Genomic DNA, 26208 nt, shown 5'->3' on the forward strand with positions numbered 1-26208 from the left:
TTTCAGTGTGCAAACATCACCTTAAGAGGCCAACTTAAAAAATTATCAGCCTTGCTCACAGTGAGAAGGCCAGGTACCACCGTGAGCCCTTACCACAAGGCAACAGCAACCACCACAACACAGACAAAAAGGGTTCTCTAGAACTATGTTAGCAATGTACTGTTTTAAAGCAGCTTCAATACTGGATATTAGATCTGGCTTGGAAAGCATACACTGAAACTAAATGTGGAAACACCTCTACTTACCGTGTTAAAATTTGGGAAGAATCCAACAGCAGAGCTGTTGTCCACAGGGAAGGACAAAAAGGGTTTGATATCCAGGGAAGGCTGCATCATTAAGGTAGGTGTGCGCACAACGGTGGGAAGTGCAGTAGCGCCTGCCAAGAGCAAACAAAACCAGGAATTCATAGTATTCTCCTTCCCACATCACATACAGTATAGCTGACAAAAGTGCCAAGAGAAGATAATACAGGGAGCTAATAAAATGGCTCTGTAGGAGTTAATATCACTAAAAGAAAACTATTTCCACACACTACAGCTGAGGCAGAGCACTTCTCTATGGCCATGGATACTCAGATACTGAAGAGGAGACATACGGTATATAAATCACACTGGCAGATAAAATAAATCCTTTCTAAAGCAGAAAAACTATTCTGTGCCAAAAAGGCCAGGATGGGTATCCATGACAGTCAGATGCTTTTGCAATTCATGGTTGCCTATTAGATAAGCTAGCACAAACAATACATGCAAGCTGAAATCCAAAGGTTGGTTTCCAAATAGTGAGCTGCCTGTTTATTTTTCCATCTGACACTATCCAGTACTGTACAAACACCATTTTGCCTAACATTTCAAAAAATGTCTTCTGTTTTACAACACAAGGCATATATTACAAAACAGTCAACAATTACATAAACAGCTAGCACGTAAATGAACACAACTCTTTACATGCAATGCAAACTAGCATTTTCTTAGTTGAAGTCTAGATCTTTTTCTCCAAACAAGAGCTTTCCAGAAATCTACATGCTGAAATTCCTTCTATATACATTTCAGAATCACTCTCCATCAAGACTTCAAAGAAATGGGAAGACACAGACATCCAAATATTCCTCTGTAACTGGCTATCTGCCCTACTTGCATAATAGTGTACCTACTATGGGAGTAATTTATTTTCCTGAAATCATAGAATCATTGACACATAAAATGGTAGGGGTTGGAAGGGACCTTTAGAGACCATCTAGTCCAACTTCCCTGCAGAAGTCGCATAGGAACATGTCCAGGTGGGTCTTGAAGACCTCCAAGGAAGGAGACTCCACACCCTCCCTGGGCAGCCTGTGCCACTGCTCCCTCACCCTCACAGTGAAATAGTTTTTTCTTATATTTAAGTGGAACTTTTTGTGTTCCAGCTTCACCCCATTACCCCTTGTCCTGTTGCTAGCTACTATAGAAAAAAGGGATGCCCCAACCTCCTGGCACACACCATTTAGATATTTGTAAACATTAATAAGATCCTCCCTCACTCTTTTCTAGACTAAACAGCCCCAGTTCCCACAGTCTTTCTGCATATGAAAGATGTTTCAGTCCCCTGATCATCTTGGTGGCCCTGCTCTGGGCTCTCTCCAGAAGTTCTCTGTCCCTCTTGAGCTGAGGAGCCCAGAACTGGAAACAGGACTCCAGATGAGGCCTCACTAGGGTAGAGTAGAGGGGGAGAAGAACTTCCTTTGACCTGCTGGCCACACTCTTCTTGACGCATCCCAGGATGCCATTGGCCATCTTGGCCACAAGGGCACATTGCTGGCTCATGTTTAGTTTATTATCAATCGGGATTCCTGGGTCTCTCTCTGCAGAGCTGCTCTCCAGCAGGTCAATCCCCAGCCTGTACTGGTGCAAGGGGTTGCTCCTTTCCAGATGCAGGACTCTGCACTTGTCCTTGTTGAACCTCATGAAATCATGCAAAATAGATTTCAAACAAAATTTCTCCCACTGAAAAAAAAGAAGAATATAAAGAATAACTCCATTAATCTCACTTTCCCCTTCCTGGGTTGAATAAATATTGCAACACTGAAAAAGCAGGCACTGGAACACAATTGTCCCACATCTCTAAAGGAGGGTGAGTCACCCTCTGGCTCTCCTATCTCTGACAGATTATCTCCATAATTACCTCTTTCTCCCACTCACCAGCAGCCAGTACAATTGCCAGGAGCATAACAGTCCTCATAGGAGGTTATCTTGTCTCAAGCTGAGTTGACACAAAATACCTAAGCTTTTTCTCACAGAGATCAACTTAGCTTTTTTAAACCCTGGGGGCCCAGGGGTGTAGAAGTAAACAAGCAATGTTCCCTCTCCTCTCGCATAAAATAATATCATTTGCATCTATGCCAGGCAATCTGTATGGGCTGCTTGAGTACCAGTCTTCCATTAAATGATCTCCCTTTCTCCCTTTGCATGTTAAAGACATGCAAAGTTGAAGGCAGAGTAGAAATTTTCCTTCTTTTCCTCTCGTGGATGATACCTCCGCAGACACAATTTCAAACCCATTTTATGGTATCCAAGAGGAAAGATGAGTTCATAAGGCAGATGGGACAGCATGGGTTTTCTGGACGACCAACCATTTATAACTAGCCCTGAGCTCAAATTTTGGAGATGCTGGAGAGATAGTCATTTTGATCACAGCTGCAGCACAGTAAACATTATACTATGGTCCAGCAGATGAATAGCAGGCTGTAATATACTCTCTGGCTTTTTTTTCTATAGGAAAAGTGTGATGATTGCACAATGATGGGTCATTGACAACTACAGAGAAAAAACTGTTGAACACCATCCCAAATGAGTAGCACAACTTGAAAGGAAAATATGCTTAAGGCACTTTCCCAGAATATTTTCTTCCTTCTCCTATTCAGTGCTTTAATAAATGAAAGGTTTGTTTCTGCATAAGACCATAAAACTCACTGACAGTTGTACTTAAGTAACTGTAAGCAAAACATTATTCAAGTGAAATCACACATGTCAAAAAGCTAAAGGCTAACATGCCTATAGTTTCTTCTTCATATCCATAATGAAAAAAGCATCAATAGGAAAGTAGTATGTCGGAGGATTTATCCAAAGAAAATGTCTTCCACTGCAAAAATGATTACTTCTACTTGCTGCTTCTGAAACAGTAGATATACATAATTTGGATTTCAGAGTTGTATTCAAACAGCAGCTATGTTGTATTCAATTACCTAAAGCCTATAAAGTACCATCATCAATCTAACTTCTACAAGTTTCTCTTTGAAGTTCATAAGCAATTAAAAATCCATGAAGTTAAAAAAGATGTCTTCTCTTTACATATACATACTTCAATGAAACGATGATCACACATCTTAACTAAATTTTACACAAAAAGTATAACAGAATAGAGTTAAATTGTGACTGATATTTAAAATCAGAGTTAAGCTAGGTTTCTATCGCCATCTTTAACCAAGGCACAGAAAGCATTGGCATAAAAGTTTTAAAAATTAAAAAACCATTAACATTCTCCTGCAAACAATACAACCTTTTTTATACTCCTTGGCTGAGTACAGATCGTTTCATGAGACAAAGACATTTGAAATCTGTCTGCAGTTTTGCAGTCCATGGTATTTCTCCTGCCAGAGTAATATATGACCAGTAGACTAGAAAACATTCCAGACCCTGTACAGAATATAAAACATACACACCTACCAGACTGATTAGTGGAGACAGTAACAATAAGAAATTTGTTCACTTCTGTTTGGCAGTTCAACTATCACCAGACAAGTACCAGTGAACCTGTTTAGCTGAAGTCTGGTTTTCATTCACCTTTGAAAGCCTCTGGAAGAATGATCACATAAAGATGATCCAAACTACACGCAGAAGTGCTTCAAGACAAAGCTATCCAATCAAACAGAACAGGGCAGTTTTACACTGTCATTGCTCCCAAAGGTCAAACAGATTCTCACCACCACTCTACCAAATATGTATACAGACCTGGGCTAAGCAGGAATACTGGCACAAGAAAGCTGTAGCTGACAAGCTTCATTATCACCATAAATGTAACAGATGTTTACCATTTCATTAGCATTTTAATGATAAAGACAACTTACCATGTCAAACACAGACTGTTTTAAACTACTTATAAATCTTTGGCATAACTATAACTGATCTTTCCTGTAAATTCATTTGCTCATTTCAGTTTCATAATTTTTAAACAGTATTTTACCTTTGTAACTTCAATTTTAACTCCTATGGCAAGAGTTATCCATGTACTTGAGATGCAAGCAGCAGGCAGACTTTGCCAAAAGGCACTGATCCTCACTGGTCCCTTTTACCTCTGTCTAAGAGGAGGGAAACATGTTTTCATTTGAGTAGATGATCCAAAATGTCTCATTTTATTAAAAGTTTTTCTTCCTCAGACACAGATTTGTGTGAAAAACAAGTTCCTGTGTAAAAAGTGCTATTCCTCTCTAGCCACATACATATGGCTTCAGGCATACTGGAACGTGCTGGGACACCTGATGTTTTTGCACAAGTTATAAAAGGTTGTCATCTTTACCCAAATTTGATCTGTCTATAACAGAAAAGGCACATAATAAATATATTAAGCAATTAAGGTGATATTTTGGGGCAGTACTTAGAAAGCCTTGTATCAGTCACTCCCATGGCAAGACAAGCTGCAGGGGCCAGCTAGCCACATTTTCCCCAGGTGCCAAAAGGGCTGCAGGCAATGGGAACTCCAGGAGTCTCTATCAACAACTTCCATCCCTCACTAGCTCTTTTACAACTCCACAGGAAAACTACAGAAGTCAAGACAGGCAAGATCATAGCTTTGTCAGAGACAATCACAGCTCACTTTGGCCATGGTTAACAGTCACCACCCATCTTTTCAAGTAATAAGAACAGTGCCAAGTTTAGTCCAATCTAAGCACATAAATTCTATGATTTTCTCCCCATGTGGTTTTCTTTACCACTTTCAAGCACAAAATAAGGTGGAATGTCTGTACACTAATTCCTCTGATTTGGGTCAATATTAGACCATTACCGGATTAGCTATCAAAAAATTTAACTCATCTAAAACACAATTTCCAAATCATTTCAGCATACTTAAAGAAATTAATTACTTTCCAGACTTGAAAGCATGCTCTTCTAAAGTCTTCATTAAAGACAATTATAGAGAAATCTAAAGTCATACTCAAGTCTCTCCCCTTTTTCTACTACCCAAAGATACTACTACAATGTTTTAATCCTCTGATCCAAGGACGCACTCCACACTCAGATCAAGAGCAGTAGAAGAGTAACTGAAGTGCTATCATGACTGAATAGAAGTATCTGGTTGATAGATTTCTGTGAACTGGACAATCTACATCCAATTCAGAGTGCTGGTGGCTGCCATTGTTTTAACTTGTGCCATGGACAATATTTGGGAAAACTTCAAAGGGATCTCATTTGAGTTATTCACATCCACCACTACTTATGCACATTACACTGAAGAGTTTTCTGTATGGACAGACTGTGCCAGCTTTTTCATCCCTGAATTATCTGACAAATTTCAGCTACAAGTAACCTTTACTTTCTACACCAGTGTTGAGTGTCTCATTTGGCCAGGGAACAGTAGCAATGTAACTGATAGTATGGGTCAGTTGTGGGCTTTCTCCTCTCTTGGTCTTTTTAGCACAGCATTTTTCAGATACTGATTAAGAAAACAGTATCCCATCAAGGGTGGATGACAAGGTGTCCCTTTTGTTTTGCCCATGTTGGCTAAATTTGTTATAGACTGCAACTCCACTAGGCACAGTCACCCTGCCTTTACACCTCACAATGTCACCTCCATTTACAAAGTTTTCCTTCAGAGCTCCAGAAGACAGAAATCCAGGCAGGACACATTTGAAACAACTCCCTCGAAGGATTTTGAGATAACGCTGCTTGTGTTCTGTATGAGCTCTTTCTAGGATCCTACAGTCATGGTTTTGTGAGGAGACATTTCTGGTAAAGCAAAAGGGGCTGTAAAAATGACTCCTGTAGGGAGTTGCTTGAAACTCTCCCCAGCTCTGAGCCAGATCCACTTGTGAGGCTGAGCCAATTAGACACCTCCATGATCACTTTTTATGAAGAAGCCAGAAGAGGAGGGTTCTTCCTGTTCCTTCTTGTTGTTCTTCTGGCTTTTCTGGCTGGTGATGGTGGAAGAAGTTGGGAGAGAGAAGCAATCATGCAGACTCCAAGGTCAGTGAGGGAAGAGAGGAGGAGAAGTGCTGGAGCAGAAACTCCCCTGCATCCTGTGGAGAGGAGTGGTGAAGCTGAGATTTGTTTGCACTTTGGAAAAGACCCTGCATTAGGGGTAGTGACTATGCTTAGAGGAGGCCGCATCCCACGGGAGGAACCCTGTATTAGCAGAAGCTGTAGCTGCTGGGAAGAACCCACACCAGATAAATTCTTTAAGGACTGTGTCCCGCAGGAGGGACCCTGTATCAGAGCAGGGGAAGAATGCCAGGAGTCATCCTCATCTAAGAAGAGAGAAGTGCAGAGCCCATCTGTGAGAGACTGACCACATCCCCCATTCTCTGCCCTCCCCTGAGCTGTTGATGGGGGAGGAGCTAGAGATATCGGGAGCAGTGAGCTGAGCCTTGTCTCGATCCATAACGTCCTTGGTTTGTTTTTTTCCTACAATTCCTTATTATGTTTATTCAAAAAACCCCACCTAACTACAGAAATGCATACCATCAAAAAATCAATAGCTGTCTTCCCTTATATCTGATGCCCTTGTTGCATCATGACCCAGATCTATCTGCTTTCACTACAGGTTTTTTTTCCCTATAAATGACAGGTAAAAATCAATCATTTGGAAGTCACTACAGTTTGCAGTCGATGTATTTATGTGACATTAGCTCCTGAGATCTTTCCCAATACTTAATATAAACATTACTCTTTTTCCTTCTCAGTATGATCAATTTACCTGATTCTGAAACGTTCTAATTTAGTTAGTTAAGTTACAGTTGTACATGGGTATTAAAGTCATATGTTTCTGTTTATTGCTGAGATAAACTGTTAAAAACAAGTTAAGTACTCATAAAACAATTCCGAGTTTCTTAACAGCAGGTGTTGATATCAAACCACTTAAGGAAAAAGCTATTCTAGTATTTTTCTATTAATAATACTTATGGAGGTGAATCTTAATCATTCTCCCTTCTTAAATAAAAAGCATTGTGAATAAATACCACATTTTAGTAGATTCTTTTTTTTAGGACTCACTCAGCAGAACAAACATTGTTTCCTTATAATATGGTATTATGATTAATGAGAGACTTAGATACCCATAGGGATTCTAGTCTGTCAAAAGTGAAGTAGTCAAGGAGAGAGAAGAGCATTACTTCAACAGATTTTCCCAAATGGCAATTTAACACGATCCTAAGAGATAACTCGCTATCGAGGCAACTGATTTTTCAAAATAACTTGAAGCAGAAACTCTGCATATATGAGACATGGTAGAGCCTCCAGTTGACAATAGGAAAATGTTCAGAACTTTTGTGCCCCCAAGGCACCATATAAACTAACTCACTAATGAATGAGGAGGCAGCTCTTTTGGGAGTAGTTATGATTACCATCAGAGCTACTGATACACGTACATCTTTTAGAAACGGAGAGTGTACTGAATGCACCCCTCTCAAACATTATACAGCTATCAGCAGAGCAGTCAGACCTTCCTTCACTTATTAACAGATTTTAAAAGCACAAATCACACACATCGGTCCATGTTTGGCAATTAAAAATGAGTAAATCCTCAGAAGATGTGTTTTCTTTAGAAGCCACAAGGAAAGACGACAAGAAATGGTGTAGAACATATGGCTAAGCAGGAACTACTCTGTGCAATGCTCATAAGTGATAAGAAAACACTGGTCCAGGTCTAGCCTTAAAGAGAAAATGAGATGTCAAACATTTTGCACTCCGTTCCGAGTTTATTTTTGCAGTAGACATTTCAGCAAACTCGGAGGCATTTGATGCAAATTCATTGCAATCTAAAAATTATCTATTTTATTATTTAAGATCTTCATGGTCAATAATGACTTACCTAAAAAAAAAAGTGAGATGATGAAAATAATTCTCTCCCTAGAAATTAAAAAATGTTTTCCAGTATGCTTGTGCATGAAGTTCTTACTTCCATTATTATTCATCTAGAAATAAATGTTCTATGAAGGCACACTAACAGAATTTCATATTCTCCTTTTGTATAAAATCATATACCTTGAACTGAGATATTTCTGCATTTCAAATACATGTAGGATTCCACTAACAAGGTCAATACCAAAAATAAATTGAAATATAGTGCTGTTACAATTAATGGAAAATCTGGCATTTAATCAATAAAAAAAAATCAACCATTGCTTATATAATATTGATAATTATGTATTGCTCATTTACAATCACAAAAGAAGTACAATTCCATATTGCATGCATTTCATACAAGAATTCTAAAAATAAAAACATAAATCTATTTGTATTTACAAGCAAGAAAACCATTAGATCAGATCCTTGCTCGCTAAAATATTAGGGGTTGACTTGGAATTATTTTAACTTCTATGAACTGTTAGTATTTCTTTGCCTATCTAATTGTTTTACATCTCCAAAGTAAAAAAAAATGTAGACTTCAGATCACAAATAGTGCTCAGATACTTGATATGAAGACAATCATGGGAATGCTGACATTGAAAAATCTCTATTATAATGAAATTAAATTCAAAAGAGCTGTGTCAATATTTATTTCCTTTATCTCTATCCCAAAATCATGGAGAATAAATTATGACATTTACCTGGTGGGGGAGAGGGCGTGGAGGGTAGCAGCCTAACAGTAGGAAACTAGAATTTCAGTATTTTAGAGACAAATACATCAAAAAACATTAATGAAGAAAAACCTCATTCTCCTTGCAGTTGTACTGCATTTTTAACAGTTTGCAATGACAGGAATCCCTGTAGGCTTTGTATAGAAGATACCAGGACAGATGGAGTGGTAAGAGAAGTACAATAATTAGAAGTGGAACAGATTATCTTGCATTTTCCTTAAATAACTGTGTTACAATTGCCTGATAATAACACGTGGAAGAGACTTGTCCCTCACTGGATTTGCAAGATGTGTGACTGACACTCCCACCCTCTTCTTCTCTAGCTACCACTCTGTGTTCTTGTGCCTCAGAATGGACTTGTACACAGCCACAACAAGCAGCCTAAATTTTCCAGCAATTGTGCTATGCTGTTCCACATATCTTACTTTGGAGTATTTATACTCCCAAGTCAAGTGAAGTCCAGAAGTATAACACTAGTATCAAAGCATGGTTGTTAGCAATGGCTTCTTGTCAAGTCTAAGCAATTAAATAAATTAAGGAACATCATTCACTATAATTAGAGGAAACATGCTGACTGCAGTACCACTGCTATTTGCTATTATCTGTAGCTAATATGGAAATATTCCTCATTAGTTTCATAAGAGAGCTAATTCTCTAGACTTCTAAAGCAACCAAGACATTTTGTTTGACTGGAAAGCAGAGTGGCATGTTATAGCTTAACATCATCAAGCTCAGTAGTTGGATTTTATTGTAGTCAAACCGTGACAACTATAAATGCAATGCTCCCGCCTGCACTGAAGTCAGCTGGAGCTTTTCAGTCTGTTCCAGTTTTTTTCTCAGAATCTCTTGGCTTGCTCATGCCTCTCCCTCTGGTATTCATGAGCAGCTCTGCCTCCTCCTCTGGTCTTATCTGCTTCTAGGAAACATTGTTTTGGAGCTGGCTTTGCTTTGAAGTCTTTTAAGTATGATAGAAAAAAAACAGTGGCATGTTTTTTGAGCTCTCTATTCTCTTTCCATCTACATTAGTATGGAGATCTTCTGAAATCCCTAGGATCCTTTTTCTTGATGTGTTTAAATCAGCCTCCCACCTTGCCTTTTCCACTCTCCCAGTGCAAAGGCAGAGAGATAGTTTGCTTTTCTGCTGTCACCCTTAACTAAAAATATGACATCACCATATGGCTATGGAAGACACAATCGCATCCACAGCATGGAGCAAGTTCCATGTTAGTCCCCATTTTTTTCCCCCCAATGCATACTCTTAGCTGTTAGGCATCAAGCCTGTGAGTGTCCTAGGATGAAGTACTTCACTCCGTTCCCTCTTGGTTTAGGATTCTGAATTAACACAATATTTCATTACAAACTAGAAGTTTCTCTACTGAGAAACAGGAGAAAAAACACCCAATTTACATTACCTGAAAAGTTCCATAATTTGGGGGATAAGACTTAGTTTAGTTAGCTTTTTAGAGAGTTTGTTATTGCTTCACCTCTCATATAACCTGATGTTTCTCAAAATACCACTTATTCTGAGGTAAACTCATAATCTAACCTTCAGTGGGCCTCATATTTCTTTCAGGAGATACTATTGAACAAAACCAAACAAGTCTATCACCAAAAATACTGCTGGGTGACTGTTTTGTTATTTGTCAATCAAAAGTATTAAGCTTTAACTTTTACTTTTGGGGGATATATGTCAGCCTTAGCTTTTACATTTGTGGGATTTATGTCTGCAGTTGTCTTCTTGCTCCTTACTCCACTTTGCTACTCCAACACACTTGCTTAGCAACGCTGTTCACAAAGGTAATAGAGGTCTAGACCCATATACATCATCATAGATGTGCCTAATCACTTAACCACATTACACAATTTTCAACTCTTTTAAAAGAGAGTTATATGTTACACAATCACCTCTAGAAAATACCTAAGTTGCTTCTTATTTTCTTTTTGTAAGTTCTTCTATTGGTATAGCTCTCCAAATATCCTTCAAATAAAAGACTGTAACAACAGCTAATTTAGGTTGTTGAGAGTGGTCTATTAAAATGATCTGCAATGGAAACCAAGATCTCTGGTGAATGAAATGTAGTTTTGTTTCCAAGGATAACTACATTTTTCAGAAATTTCAAAAGAAGGTTGAACATCCAGTGTACTCCCCTTCTATCCAAAAGGTCACGGTTTCAGTCACAATCTTCTCCTTAGTTGCTATTATTTCCTTATGAAATGAGACAGAGAAGAAAGGCAGATTCAAAATCCTTCATAACATTGTCCACACAGCCACATTCGACACTAAATTCATTTGCTCTGCCACAGCAACAGGGCACACAGCATAAAAGCATTCATCCAAAAGAGGTCAAATGTGTAAAGGTAGTGTGTAGATTTACCACACATGCAGTTTAAGTCCAAGTGAAACAATCCTTCTTCTAAGACTGGTATACAGAAGAAACTCTTACGTGGCTTAAAAATAGTTTAAAGAAAAAAACCAACTATTTCATAATCTCCCAGTTAATACTATAGAAGGGAAAAGCTCTTCCTTCCCAAACTTCTCTAATTCTTCTGGGTGCTTTACCCGCTGCTTCTAACAAAAATGTCTTCATAGGATTTCCTGGAGGATTTGACCTTTCTCCTAACCAGATACCATACTAAACCACCTTTTCAGAGCCCCTACTCATAAAAGTCAGAGCAAGGGACAAGTCAGAGCTCCATTTCTCGAGCTTCACAAGTTGTCAGTACACTCTATTGTACTTTACCTGGAAACACAAAATGCACAGCAACCTCACATTAAATAAAGGAGGAGCCAGACTCAGCACTTCTGTCACTTAAAAATACAAATAAAGGTACCTTAATCTGGCTGTAAAAAGGGCACAAGAGCTGCCTTTCTGACTGAAGTTCTTTAGGCCATTTACAAATGGAAGACATCTTACAAATCCACAAATGCCTTACAACATTCAGAAGCTGCAGAGGTTTGTGCTGTGACCACACAATCATGAATTATTTTAGCAAAGCAAAATAAAACACAGACCATGTAGTCCCATAAGGGCTTCCCAGTGTTAATCAGTGCCATGATGCTTACCTTAGTTTCTGGGGTTACAATCCACCTCCTCTGCAGCATTTAAACATATACACAGCATAAGACAGAAATAATGCTTTCATATCAACAGGGTGCTTTTGTGATGTTGGGTGCTATGAGACAGTGGGCAATCAGCAAGCCTGAACAAATTCATGCTGTTGTGTACTTAGCTTAATTACCCTTGAGAATGTTTGCAACTTTACTCCAGAGGGTGTGCAGCCTACTATTGACATCACCAAACCAAATGTAACCTAAAAGACTGATAAACTGTATTTCAGTGCCATTTCCTCTACTATTATTCTTAGAATACAACTTAGAGAGGTTACTATCTAGCTGGTTGTTAGAGAGTCACATTTTAAATAACATTTAGAATAAAAAGGGGAAAAAAAATGTGTCTACTTGAATTTCTAAATAAGTTCATAAAGGAGACCTCAGAGTACAGGGTTACAGACAGTGTGGGATCATGACATTCAGAAGATCAAAGTCCATAAATCCTGACTCTCCTGCACTGCTTTACTTATTCTCAAAGTCAGGATTGATAAATAAGCAAGAATTTGAAAATTTATAAAACTATAATACATGCTACTTACCCTCTATACTACACAGGAAGGTATATGAAGGCAATGGGTTTCAAATATCAGTTACCACACTCCTCATCTTACTGAAAATAAATAAAACACTGGTATTTGACTAGAAATTTTATTCTACTTTTGAGTGCAGCAGTGCACCAGCCTTGCCAGGGCTGAGCTATAAAGACCATGAACTTGGGCAACCCTACCCTCAGCTACATTCAGAGAGAAAAAAGAAAGAAAGAAAAAAAAGTAGCAGTATATTACAGAAACAGAATGTTTCTGTAATGGAGACTGAATCAAAGAAAAAAAATGCAAAAAAAAGCCCAATATTAATTACTTTCAACAGGACTTCATCTAGTATGAGCTTATTTTAAAAAATGTCACTACTAATTTCCTGGAGACTAGTTAACATCACTTTAATATATTGTATTTCATAAATTAAAGCTAATTAATCAAATAGTATACTGAAAAATAAAGATAAATAAACAGAAGGTGAGAGTCAATGTTAAAAAAGCATGAAAGCATTTTTATGAAATGTGTCATGAGGCCTGCCTTTATTTTCCACAGCCACACTGGGAACAGGCTGGGCAGCCCTTCATTACCAACTGTCCCCTTGAGCCAGCGCAAGGAGCCAGAGGAGTTGGAAGTAAACTCGCAGCACATCAACAAAAGAGAAATTTGCTTTTAACCATATCAGGTCAAGCTGAACTCATGGTCATGAGAGTATCAAGATAGAGGTGACTCAAAAGCGAAATTATTACGAGCTCTGATGCTTCTCATTTTCATCCAGAGTAACTTGAATTAGCAAACAAATTTCATTCCCTTCCTTGGAGGTCTTCAAAACCCACCTGGACACATTCCTATGCGACCTGATCTAGGTGGATCTGCTTCTGCAAGGGCTTGGACTAGATGATCTCTAAAGATCCCTTCCAACCCCTACCATTCTATGTTTCTATGGTCTGTGATTCCTGCCACACTGTGTTTCTGGTTATATGTCTCAGGATGGTATCTGTCTTAGTTGATAACACAGCAGTATTAACTTGCATTCAGGTTGTGATATACAGGAATCCTTTCCTGCATTTACAGATTGGCAACTCTTGCTGTGCTGCATTGGTTATTACTCAGCTGATGTTTTCCTTCATGTATTTTGGCATAATTTGTTTGTTCATTTTCTTCAAAGGAAAGATCATCTATTAGTTCTTAAATTCCATTTGGTCTTCTTCTCTTTCAAAAATACTGTGATTCCATCAGCTTTCCAAGGGTCTTGGACTTTTACATGTGGCAACAGCTCTGATACTTCCATCTGTGCAAGTATCCCTGTGTCACATTTGCCAGAATCGGCATTTTGAAGATTCTAGTTCATCAAGACACTCCTACCTGTTCTTGCAGGTTTTTATTATTTATATTGATGGTTGTCACATTAATAAAACTGATTTAAAATATTTTCAATTTCCTACCTATACATCCAGTCCTTGTGTTTGAGTTCATAAAGGGTTCATAGTTTAGTCAAATTATCCTTGTCACATTTCCTATCTTTTCTCTGCCATGGGACAAGTTTGCAGTTGTGCTCTTATTAGGTTCTCTTTAAAAAGAGCTTCCAAATCCTTACAGTATGCTTTGTAAAATAAATATCCAAAGAAGCGATTTAAAGAAAAAGGGAGTGGATTTAAAGAAAATGTCCACTCAATCCTCTTGCCAAAATTACCTTCACTACTGGTTATTTGTTGTATTACAACATAGTAGCATCTTTCTGTATAACTTAAAAATCAGGCAAGATTGCTAATCTGTTGTTATTCCTATTAAGAAGAAACTCCCTTCCACTTCTAACAAATGTCCTTTGCATTGTCTTAAAATTAAGAGTAGTACTTCACTCTTATTTTTAAAGTAATAATCAATACTTAATGTTTAGTATCTTAAATGCTAGTTTATGATGGATCTTAGCAGCAAATCATCTTCAGTCTGCCTCATGTAACAGGCCTCATCCTTTCACTTTCTAAATCCCTACCAGAGTCACCCACTATGGTAAATAACTGAGCGTATCATACTGAGAAATAAGAACAAAGCAATGAACACTTGACATTTTTTTTCCCTCTGTCCTGATTCTTGTTTTAAGGATGAGCTTAAATTCACAGTCACTGGGCTTTAAATTAATATGCAAATTTTTTGTTTATTCTCTCAAGAATACACATTTATCCTCACACATTTATCCACACACATTTATCCTCACTTCATGCTTAGCTATTCATAAGATTGTGAAGTAAAAGCTTTTCTGATTGAAAGGTAATATATATTTTACAGAAAACATATTATTTAAAATGTGCCTCTCTAAACTTTTCAAAACTTAACAATAAGAGATGAAACTACATAATTCAAAGAAAGGGTATTTTCTTTTTGTGAGTTGAGAAGAACTGAAAAAATGCACCAAGGAAGGAAAAAGACATGGCTTCCCCTCGCTTGTGACACTTGTGGTAGAAATTTATTTATTCTTGTAAGATTTCAAAGTCACAGCAGAAAGTGCTTCATAAGACTATTCTGTTAGACACAAGGAATCTTTAAAAAGACTGTATCTGTAATATACCTCTGTTTTTCCCTTTTCATAGAATGGTAGGTGTTGGAAGGGACCTTTAGAGATCATCTAGTCCAGCCCCCCTGCAGAAGCAGGTCCACCTAGATCAGGTCGCACAGGAATATGTCCAGGCAGATCTTGAAGACCTCCAAGGAAAGACCCTCCCTGGGAAGCCTCTGCCAGGGCTCCCTCACCCTATTAACTTTGCCCTATTAACTTCAGCAGGAGGACCAGCAGAAATAACACCTGCCAGATCTGAAACTATAGCCAGCATTTCTCAATGCAATCCACTAGTAAGAGGAAGTACCACAGTAGTTTCATGTCTTTGCTTTGATACTACATGAACTGCTACATGCTCTTTGTTGACCAACAGTCTTAAACTGCTGCACAGAGAAACACAGGGAAGACACAAAATATATGAACACCCAACGGAAAGAGGAAAATAATTATGACATTACACAAATAGCAGTATTTGTAGTAGGAGGACTATAATAAGTAAATCATGCAGATCCACTTGCAGTCCAGGCAAAGGATCACAGCTTAGCTGCTCTTCCGTTACCACGTATTCTACACTACATATTGCAGCTCTCCCTCCATTTCTGTGCAGAAGGCCTGAATCATTATGTCTTCCTGCATAAATAGTTGCTACAGTAGCCTGCTAAATTTGCCAAGGCATGATTGCAAAGACAAGGATAAAAGACTGGCTCCTCAGTTAAGGTAAAGGCTTATACGTTCAGCAGTCATGGTTTCATGGTTACATGTGCATTCCAGAATAGTTTTAAAACATGTCATATATTTCTGGATTAAAGACAGCATTTCAGAGAGCAACCATACTTCAGAATATACTCACTGCTGTATAACCTACAGACTCTAACTAAAATACAGGAGCTGGAAGTTCCTTAAGCAGATGGCTAAGCAGGCAGCTGCGAACTCGCATTTTGCAACCGCAGTTCAATCACTTACAGAAGGAGCCCACCCATGTCCTTTCTGTAGGGTTTTTCCACAGTTTTCAAAACCATTCTCTGGAAGTATTTGATATTAGAGTCTGTGTGAAACTTGTTGATAACTATAGTAAAGCCTGCCAGCATAGAACAATCTAACATTAACTTGCTTTTACATGTTTTCATCAGGAAGATGGAAGATGACCTTAGCTGCCTCCAAAGCAAAAAAATCCCTTAGGTATTTCAAAGAGTGTTGTCAGAGTGAAGAACAGAATAGGAAAGAGAATAAGAAATCAATTTGCCATTAGTATAATGTTTACATTAAAGAGAAAATATATGTAATATATTCTAAATCCACTCCTTAAATATGTAATCAAAGAATCACAGAATCTTAATGGTTGGAAGGGACCTCAAAAGATCTAGTCCAACCCCCTACCAGAGCAGGACCATCTGGAGCAGGTAACAGAGGAACTCATCCACGTAGGTTTTGAATGTCTCCAGAGCCAGAGATGTTGGGGTGGGTTTTTTTTCTACTTTAAGGTCTGTTTCACCACAAGTTTTGCAATGACAGAAACTGTCATTGCAACTTTCTGCCAACACAGAAACTCAGGCTTCTATAACACTTTTTTTCCCACGATATGAACTTCAAACATCTTCCACTAAACAGTTCTGAAAGTTACACAAAATAAATAAAAAGTCATGTCAAGTTAAATGTAATCCTCAGATGCCTTTTCTATTATAGAACAGAAATCTATGTCACATTTTAAATGCTTTGTGGAATGCAAATCTGAATAGAGTCTATGACTGATAACTCAATTAGAAAAAAAAGATGGATATGTCTTTAGATGACACTGAAGTAAAAACGGAAAACAGTCATCAATATTTTCTTTTTCGCAGATTAAACAGCACCATTTGCAACAATGAACTCCAGAAAAGCCATCATTCCACATGAAAAAAACATGTTTTCAACACAAAATATTAAGTAGTCTCAGTAGCAGAGAAGTAGCACAGTATTTAATTCTTGGTATCCATGATGCAGAATAGGAAGAATGAACTTAAGATTAAATAAAAAAAAATTATAAGAGCAGTTGGATTCTAGTGCAGTAAGAATTAGAAAACTTCAATGAGTCGTGTGTTTGTAAACCTCTGTGCCTACAGGAACAAAGGTTTGGACAACATAAGCCTTGCCTAGTATTTCTACTTCTGTATGTGCATATTCAAACAAAACAGAGGAGAAAAATCTGTAAATCAATCTAAGGCCACCTGGTCTTCAGATGTTGGGCTAGGTATAGATTATAGATGAATAAATCAATCCATTAGGCAGCAATACAGAGCTAAAATAAGACTTAGACAAAAACTACAGAAAATAAAAATATCTGGATACTCTGTCTGAAAAGTTTTTTAAAGATTAGTTTTGTCATACCATGAAATATTTTAAAAAGGTATAGATAGCAAAAATGTCTTATGCATTTGAGTCGCAAGAGTGAGAGTCATCTGTCAGAGTAGCAATTTGGGTGAAGGGGGAAAAAGCCCAGTTCTCTCTTCTGCATAAAACCCTCACACATGAAGTCTATTAACCTTACCACAGAACAACGGACAAAGCTCAAAGTACAAATGTATCCTTTACATGAAGCAAGAACTTATCAGTCCCTGTCTGATAAAGCTCATTATGTTGAGCAGCATGTATCTTGTAACTTGAAAAGGACTTAAAAATTGAAGAGAGGCTGAGGCAAAGCAATATAAAGAAGCAAGCTCTGGGAAGTCTAGAAAATACAAAAAGTTAAATATGGACACCCTAGGAACAATGCACAACAACTGCAGAGACAAGAGGAGGGCTGGGTATTTGAAAGATTTCTGAATTACAGAATTCTAAAAGGCTTGTAGAATAGAGAAAACTGACATAAAAGAATATAACTGAGAAAAAATAGTTCTGAACATGAAGGAAAGCTTTGTGACACCAAGATTATTCTTAGTGATATTTAATGTTCATAGTGGCAGTCTCTTTGAGTTGATTCAGACCAAGGAAATAATCTCCCCAGAGAATCTGGAAACCTCAACTTCACATGCATTTGTATTAAGACTGAATAAAATGGTTTTATATATACAAGAGAAACAATTCCATATTGACAGAGTTCTCTCTAAATGACTGGCAATGGGTGCTATGACTGCAGTTGTTAAAGACAAATTGCAGTAAGGTATTTCTAGTCAATGTCAAACTTCTCTTCTATGAAGTAAAAACACGGCCTTGCTTCATTTCAAGGAAGCTATGTCTTTCAGAAATAGTTTTAGCATGAGTTTTGGTAAAGAGATCAATAAAACAAAATTTAACAGAAGCAAACAAAAGCACAAATATATGCTCCATGCTAACATCAATGATGTCCCCGGCACAGTATTGTATCCATTTGACAGCACAAAGGTAGATCCTTCCACCACAGAGCTGTGAAAAGCTTAACACCATAACATGGAAATACATAGAAATAGCTCTTTGTATAGAGAAATAAAAAGTTTTAACTTAATAAAAGAGCACTTATTTGTGTTTTAAATTTGCATTTTTGTTTTCCTATGGTACTTGCATATTTTTGCATTTGAAATGCAGAGAACAATAGCAACACTAACATAATCCTTCTCAGAGAAATTATATACCTACTCTGGTAGACAAGTAAAGCAGAAAAACTTCACATTTACACTTCTGTCAAATCAGGTTTATTGACAATTGAAGATTTCAGTACTTCTCAATACAGTAGAAGTTCCAAATTCTGGGAAAAGAAGGTTGCTAAGTTTCCCTCTCACCCTGAAGGTGGAATTTTCCACTTTCTATAAATACTATTTTTGTCAAAGCAACTTGTACAGATTCATGCTTCCACTGCAAATGAAATGGAAAGTTCCACAGCTGTAGTGAATCTGGGAACTTTTGTTCATGGGACACTTGTATTTTCATATTAAGGACAAATGTGTGTCACAATCAAGAGTAGTGTTGCTTATCTTTGCAGTAAATACGAGATTTACAATTTCATTCAAAACATGATTTGTATCTTATTTTAAGCATTTCTAGCAAAGTTAATAATAAAACACCCCAAGCACAGCTGCTAGTTGCTGTGTCCCTTACACCTACCAAGCAAGTTGCTTGCATGCAAAGCACCGTGAGCCAAATCAGTGAAAAACAGAAATAGTTTGAATTTTGGGACATTTGGATTTGTGCAAGTTGCACCAAAACACAGTATATATCAAAGAACTTATATGTTCTTTTTCTAGAGCAATGGCAACTTTCAGTCAGTTTTACTAGATGTATGACAGCATTTTGGTTAAAAGCTGATCATGGAATAATGGAAAGCAGGGCTAGGCAATCTCAAGTCATCCAAACTATCTACATGAAATAACACAAGAATCCCACCTTAAATATACAGTGTCAGTGAAACCCTATATTATTTGAAAATCGCTTTTTCACAAATAGCACTCAGAACAGAGGAAAAAGAAGTAAAGGTAGGTTAAAAGCTGTCAGAAGAAAAAAAAAATTTTACTGGGTCCACAGAATTTGGTGCGTTTCCTGTGCACAAGTGTAGCTCAAAAAAAATTTACATCTCTGAAACAGATCTTGGTGAACAGTAAACAGGTTTCACTAGAAACTACAAAAATCCCTAACACATTTAGCATTTAAAAAAAGGGTCAGCAAGATGATGTGATATTTGCAGAGTAAAAAGCAAATAATGACAACTGTCAAGATCTTGCTTGTAGCTTGGAACATTAATTACTTGAGAGAAAATACAGAGGAAAATAATTAGATATAGTTATCAATTATGCAGACTAACTGATGGAGTTCTAACAACTAGTTTATCCTTCAACAGCAATTAGATGTTGACAGATCTGTTCTAGTACCAGTGACAACAATATAGACACACAGTCCATCTTTCCCTGGAGGTCTGGAATCCCACTGCTCAAAGTTCTGCTTACACTAGAAAAGTTATGTTTACAAAAATGTGAATCCATATTTGCCTTGCAAGAAAAATCTTGTTGGTGATAAATCACAGCAAAAAATAACTACGCAACTTTCCATTTTCAGAAGAGCTTATACAGCTAGACTTAGGGGCAATAATAGCTGTGCTAGTAGATTGAGCAACTTAAGGAATCAGTGAGAGTGAACACACAGATACACACACAGACACATATGGGAAATGTGTCACCCCAAGTGATTTAAGTAAAGGGAGAGGACTGAAATAGGATACAAATTTCAGGGTAAGACAAGGCTGGGGAATGAACCGACCTGGGGGTCTTGGTGCACAGCAAGATGATCATGACCCAGCAATGTGTCCTCATGACCAAGAAGGCCAATGGCATCCTGGGATGTATTAGAAGGGCTGTGGGCAGTAAGTTAAGAGAGGTTCTCCTCCCCCTCTATTCTGCCCTTGTGAGACCGCATCTGGAATATTGCGTCCAGTTCTGGGCCCCTCAGTTGAAGAAGGACAGGGAGCTGCTGGAGAGAGTTCAGTGCAGGGCCACAGAGATAATAAAGGGAGTGGAGCATCTCCCTTACAATGAAAGGCTAAGGGAGCTGGGGTGCTTTAGCTTGAAGAAGAGGAGACTGAGACGTGATCTTATTAATGTCTACAAATACATAAAGGGTGGGTGTCAGGAGGATGGAGCCAGGCTCTTCTCAGTGATGTCCAATAATAGAACAAGAGGCAAAGGTCCAAGCTAGAACATAACAGGTTCCAAAGAAACACAAGATAGAATTTCTTCACTGTGAGGGTGATGGAGCACTGGCACATGCTGCCCAGCTGGGCTGTAGAGTCTCCTTCTCTGGAGACATTCAAAACCCACCTGGATGAGTTCCTGTGTGACCTACTCTAGGTGGTCCTGCTCTGGCAAGGGGTTTGGACTAGATGATCTTTTGAGGTCCCTTCCAGCCCTTAAGATTCTGTGATTAAACAGGCACTGCTTGGCTGAGGACATCATGGATTTACCTCGTGGTCTTCAGTTCCTCCTACAAATGTAACCTACAGTCATATTAGCCTCAATTACATATGTTACTGCCCTTCTCAGGAGAACAAGTTTACTTTGCTCTCAGATTCCTACCCTTCTGCCTCTTTTCTTTCACTGCTTTACGCATGGTTGGCTATGCCTGACAAGGGAATGAGTAGGTAGCATGATGTCCACCCTCCAAAGGTTAAAAGTAAAAATGACAGAAATCTTAACATTTGTGCATTTCCTTGCAATGTTTTTCTGCTAACAGTCAAGCATGTCCAAACAGTTTTCTTAGTTGCTTGCCCTGACATTACACCAACAACCTGATGGCACAACTGGTAAGAATACACAAGATGACTTATTCTTCCCTGACCGGTACTTCTCCTTAGCACCATGTGCCTACTGTTGTTGCAAAGCAGGAGCCCCTGCCTCAAGCTCCCATTCCCATTCCACCCAGGGTGGCCTGTTGTCCCCAGAGCCTTCTCCTGTAGACCATTTCACTTTTCATCATTGCAGCTTAACACAAAATAAGTTCAAACACTGATCTGAAAAGAGTCTGCACCAGTGTTGAATATAAAAAAAAAAAAACTTTCCTGAAGTGGTCCCTAATTTGAAGGGTAGTTGTTTGTATAAGCTTCTAAAATATATAGGAGAAAATATCCAAGATGAAAATTTCATTAGTTCATTTAAACTGATCTCAAACTTTTCATAAGAAAGTTATAGAGCTGTTAAGGCCAAGTAATAAATAGCTTGCAACAGTGGAACTGCATGTTTCAAAAGAGAGCACTGTTAACCACAGCAGTGCATTACTCCCTTAAGCAGATCCAGCCTTAAACTGTCTGGCAGAAGCAGTTGTAAGTAAAAAATTGAATAACTGCTATAAGATCTCAGTTTAAATTTTTGTGCAATAAGTTGGCAGATAAAAGGTCAAGGATTATGTAGGTTAGTGTTTAAGAATTTTAAGAAAGTCTAATATAACAGAGAGCTTCAAAAATGTGTTATTTTATTTGATATATGTATGCTTTGGGTTTGTCTATAGACTTTCAAAACCAAAAGACTGCTCAGAAAGCTTTTATGTCTGAGACAAAAACAAATAGGGAAATCAAGCTTTCAGTGAGTTGGATGTGTTTCAGGCTACATTTTTGTGCTTAATAAATAGGCCAATTTTTAAAATAAAACAACAACAAAAATAAAATACACTAATGTTGTCTTCATTTAGGAAAGACACAAACAGGTATAACTGCAGCCATGAGCAACTGAGGGCCACGTAAGTATCTGTCTAGTTCTGTGAAGTCTAAAGACATCAGATGGTACCTCATGTTGTTGTCAGTGAATGAAGCTGTGCTCTTTGCCTGCATTAAAAGAGAGTTTGTGTGATGCTGTCAAGTCAGATTCTGAAGAGCAACTGGTCGCAATCTCCATCCTCCAGCTTTCTCATAGAGGAGAAAAGCCTTGGGACACACTGCATTGACAGCATCCATACACATATACTAAGAGGCAGAATTCCCACAGAACATCCAGCACCAACAGTTCAAAGAGATTTTTTCCACATATTGGACACAAATTACTTAAAATAATATCATTTTATTTTCATTAACTCATCTGTCATTACTTTAAGACTAGATTTCTTCATTTATTGTCTCAATTACAAAAAATCTAAATTTCATTCCTATTCTCCCTGCTTTAACATCAAGCATCCTTTTTTGAAACTGTTCTCTCACAGTCGGCTTCCAGCACCAGTCTCTGTAGTGTTCAGTTTGAATTTCTCCAGGCTTTTTAGTCATGAATGATTTTCAATTTTACATGTCAGAAAAACATCCAAGCTCCTGTCACCGTGGGGTTAAGATCAAAAAATAATGATAATTCCTTCCAACCCCTTTTTATATCATTATTTGTAAAAAAACCTCAAAACATCGTCTTTTCTTTTTTAAGATACTTTCTCAGATCATCACTGAAGCTAGATGAGAACTTTAACTTTTATACCCTTTAGGAACTGACCCCACTTTTCTCACATGGCATTTGTTCTCTATTCCATCAACAAACTGAGAAGGAAGCTCAACCTCCTTTCCAGCTGGCATTTATTATATACATGGAGCTCTTCAATTTTCATGCAACTCGTTCCATTAGGGAAAGTATACCACAGTTGCCTGCCAAATTTTAAAACAGTACGTTGTGTATCATTTACAAAAACTTAGCAAACTGCAGAAATCTTACTTTTTTCTGGTATATTTTCTGCTTTAACATGTCACATGTAATACTTAGCCATAGGTGCAGTATCTATTACTGGCTGTAAGTGACCGTGCACTGGCATCCATTTTGTTGCTATCAACAATCACTTGAGCATTACAGATTTTTTTTGGCTGACAACATCACCTACTGCTTTGTTGTTACGCCTGAAGTTGCCATGGAGACAAAAGGACAGCTGAATAGCAATTTTAATGCTTGACAAATGCTTATTCTTTAGTAATGGAGTCTCAGGGTTTAATGGAAGTTATTATAAATAGTAACTTTTGAATCAAAGCCTCTCTCAAACAAAAGACAAAAAAGAGACTTGTGTTACCTCCTGCCCACCCTAGTTCTGCTGGTAATGAAGAGAGGCAGAGGAGACTGTGTCCCTGCTGTGGCACAAGAGATCCCCACAGCAAAAGCCGCGTCCATTCTCATATCCTGAAGGATATAACAGTCACTGCCACAAGACTCTTACCTTATTTTCTCTCCACGTGCCTTTAGGTTGAAATAACCTCAAAATGGGAAAGAATAAGCAAGATCCATACTTCATCTTCCAACTTTACCAACTCAGGTAAAGTGCTGCTTCATCCACAAAACCACAACAGAAACTAGGAAAAAAAAAAAAATCAAGGATCCTCTCCTTAATTTTTTCCCATCTATCCATACAGATCTACTTTTTCTCTAGCACAACTCTTCCTACACAGAGTATGTGTAGAATCTCAGACTAACAGCTGAATCCCACTGCTTTTCACTCATAATCCATTAACTCACATTACAGTATAACTTGCAACCGAAGGGAATTGAGGGCACTCAGCCCTGGGATACTTGGCACCTTTTAGATTCCAGTTCTAGATGTTTAATTCTTTCTATCTCACCACAGTTCCTGCTCCTGTGTGGACAGAATTCACCTAAAGATCTTTCTGTCTTAAATCTTGTTGTTGGTGAGTCTGAAAATTTCTAAGGATCATTATAAATAGTAGATTATCCCTGGTTTGGCGTAGTGGATCAGAGATAAAATCCAATAAAGCAGAGTCTTGTCCTGCAAAGCCAACTGTCAGGCAAAGTGAACAGTTGTCAAGGACAGATGAGGAAATATTTTCCTGTACAAGAGCCCTCCCCTCACCCTGCATTTGACACTGCTATCCAGCACTTCAATGGCAGCAAGAACACAAAATCTATTTGCAAGGGTTGCTGCTGGATCCTTCCCCAGCAATAGGAGCAGATTTAGCCCCTCAATTTCTTGTGCCATGAGCAGACTCTGACTTGTCTGTTTCCATGAGATGCAGGATAACAGAGTAAGAAGGAAATATCCTAGCAAGACAGCAAGTGATAGGGGATAATGGACAAGAGAAGGAAGTTGATAAAAATTATTCTTTCTCCTCCCTATATCTCTCGGCTGAAAGACTCCTGCAAGCCCTTTCCCAGTCACTGAATTGTTTCTGCCCTCCTTGCCTTTGCTCCCCACAACTCTGGCAGCTTCTTTTACCTCTACAGAAACCTCTTCTGAACCTACAGCTTTCAGAAACCCAGCCTCTTTGCCAAAATATATGCTGTTGACACTTTAGAAAGAACTCTTCACATTGAGGATTATAATCTTTTACTCACATTGGACAAAATCTGCTTTCACTAAGATGCCTTGAATTGACTTTGGAGCTTACAGAAGCAAAAATATTAAATGTTAATATATGAAAGAACAGGCAGGCTGTGACAGCAGACGTCTGTTTCCTCTAGGTTGGATGTTTCCAGCTGAGTGAGAACATTCTATTGATAAGATGAAATTAAACATACAGGTTGATCCTAGTTTTACAAATTCTTTGCTCTATAGCAAAGGTGCTTAAAGTAGAAGTAGAATTCTGAAAGAACCGTTTTTTGTTCTTTTGAGCAAAAACTTCTCTATTAGTTGAGGGAGAAGAGGAAAGACACTCATGAAAGACATTTTTATTATAGTTATTTAATTCAGCATTTCAGGTAGCACTCAAGATTAAGCACTTAATCTTAAGGACATGATGCAAATGATCACAAGAAAGAGGTAAGTGCAACTTCATTGAAAAGAGGGCAAGACAGTATTTTAAATAAGGTCCTTGCCCACTGTCAGTAGTTTCATTATTCTAACCTCAGTTTTGCCTCAGCAGGTCCATCTCTAGACTTGTCCAATCACAGAGAGATTGGAAGGCCTAAGCAAGACACCTGGGCAAGACAGGAACTCATTCCAAAAAGAGAGAGAGCACTCCTCTTATGGCATCGAATCCAGAGGCATCAACAGCCTGTGACAGGGATGCTTGACAACAGCACACAACCCCCTCTTTGGAAAAGCATCCATCAGGGTCAGTAGAGGAATGAGTTTTGGGCATTACTCCACCAATGCTGCAGCAGCTGCTGGTTTCTGACAAGACTAAGCCAACATGTCGGTCTCTGGCTACAGGCAGAAAGATGCAGTCTGGCACATCACTTCTGACAGGTTGCCAAGCCCAATTCCGCATCTCTCTAAAAGTGAAGGTTAAGGGAGAAGATAAATCCGCTAATAAAATGAAGTTTCTGATCTCTGTTCCCCCACCAGTCAAGCCCGAATGGAAGGAAAAGATGTCCATGCACCATGAAACTAGGTAAAACTCAAAGGGAAAAGGAAAACAGCTGAATGGCAGGCTCAGCTCAATCCCACTGGCATTTTTATCAAATATGTTTGGAATTGCTCCCACTTTGGGAGAGAAAAGGCTTCTCTGAAACAAAATTTAAAGAAATGTGTGATGGGGCAGGAAAAAAAAGGCTTCGATTTAAAAGTTTATAAAAAAAGGCCATTTTATAGGAGGAATACTTTTGGAAAAGATTATTCAAGGAAAAAAATCTACATGGAACTCAAAAGAAATAAAGCAAGAAATTGATAACTTCAAGGTCAAGTTGATTTGAAGATTAACATATATTTGGAAATTAGGAGGAATACTAAAGGGTGTGCATTTAAAGATTAATAGCTGTTCACACAAATTCCATGTGAGAGACAGCGTATTAGCATCTATACAAATTCTAACTTTATCTATTTAAGAACACCTGAGGAAAACCCA

The 26208-nt window shown here is 38.2% G+C and overlaps 1 protein-coding gene across 11 annotated transcripts in view; it reads right to left on the reverse strand.

The window, feature by feature from the left end:
• Nucleotides 1-26208, reverse strand: part of ZNF385B (zinc finger protein 385B) — a 171940-nt gene that overhangs the window by 54279 nt on the left and 91453 nt on the right. For 7 of the 11 annotated variants that reach the window (XM_062005086.1, XM_062005084.1, XM_062005085.1 and 4 more), the window contains one exon: nucleotides 246-376. The exons of 1 other annotated variant lie outside the window; for it this stretch is intronic. In XM_062005086.1, coding sequence (XP_061861070.1) covers nucleotides 246-376 — 131 coding nt within the window. Of the gene's footprint in view, nucleotides 1-245; nucleotides 377-1722; nucleotides 1786-4215; nucleotides 4331-6080; nucleotides 6266-11888; nucleotides 12014-26208 lie in introns of those variants that run through there. 3 more of the 11 variants (XM_062005093.1, XM_062005091.1, XM_062005088.1) reach the window with 3 other exon arrangements.

Source organism: Colius striatus, chromosome 11, assembly GCF_028858725.1.
Source record: "Colius striatus isolate bColStr4 chromosome 11, bColStr4.1.hap1, whole genome shotgun sequence".
Classification (NCBI taxonomy): Eukaryota; Metazoa; Chordata; class Aves; order Coliiformes; family Coliidae; genus Colius; species Colius striatus.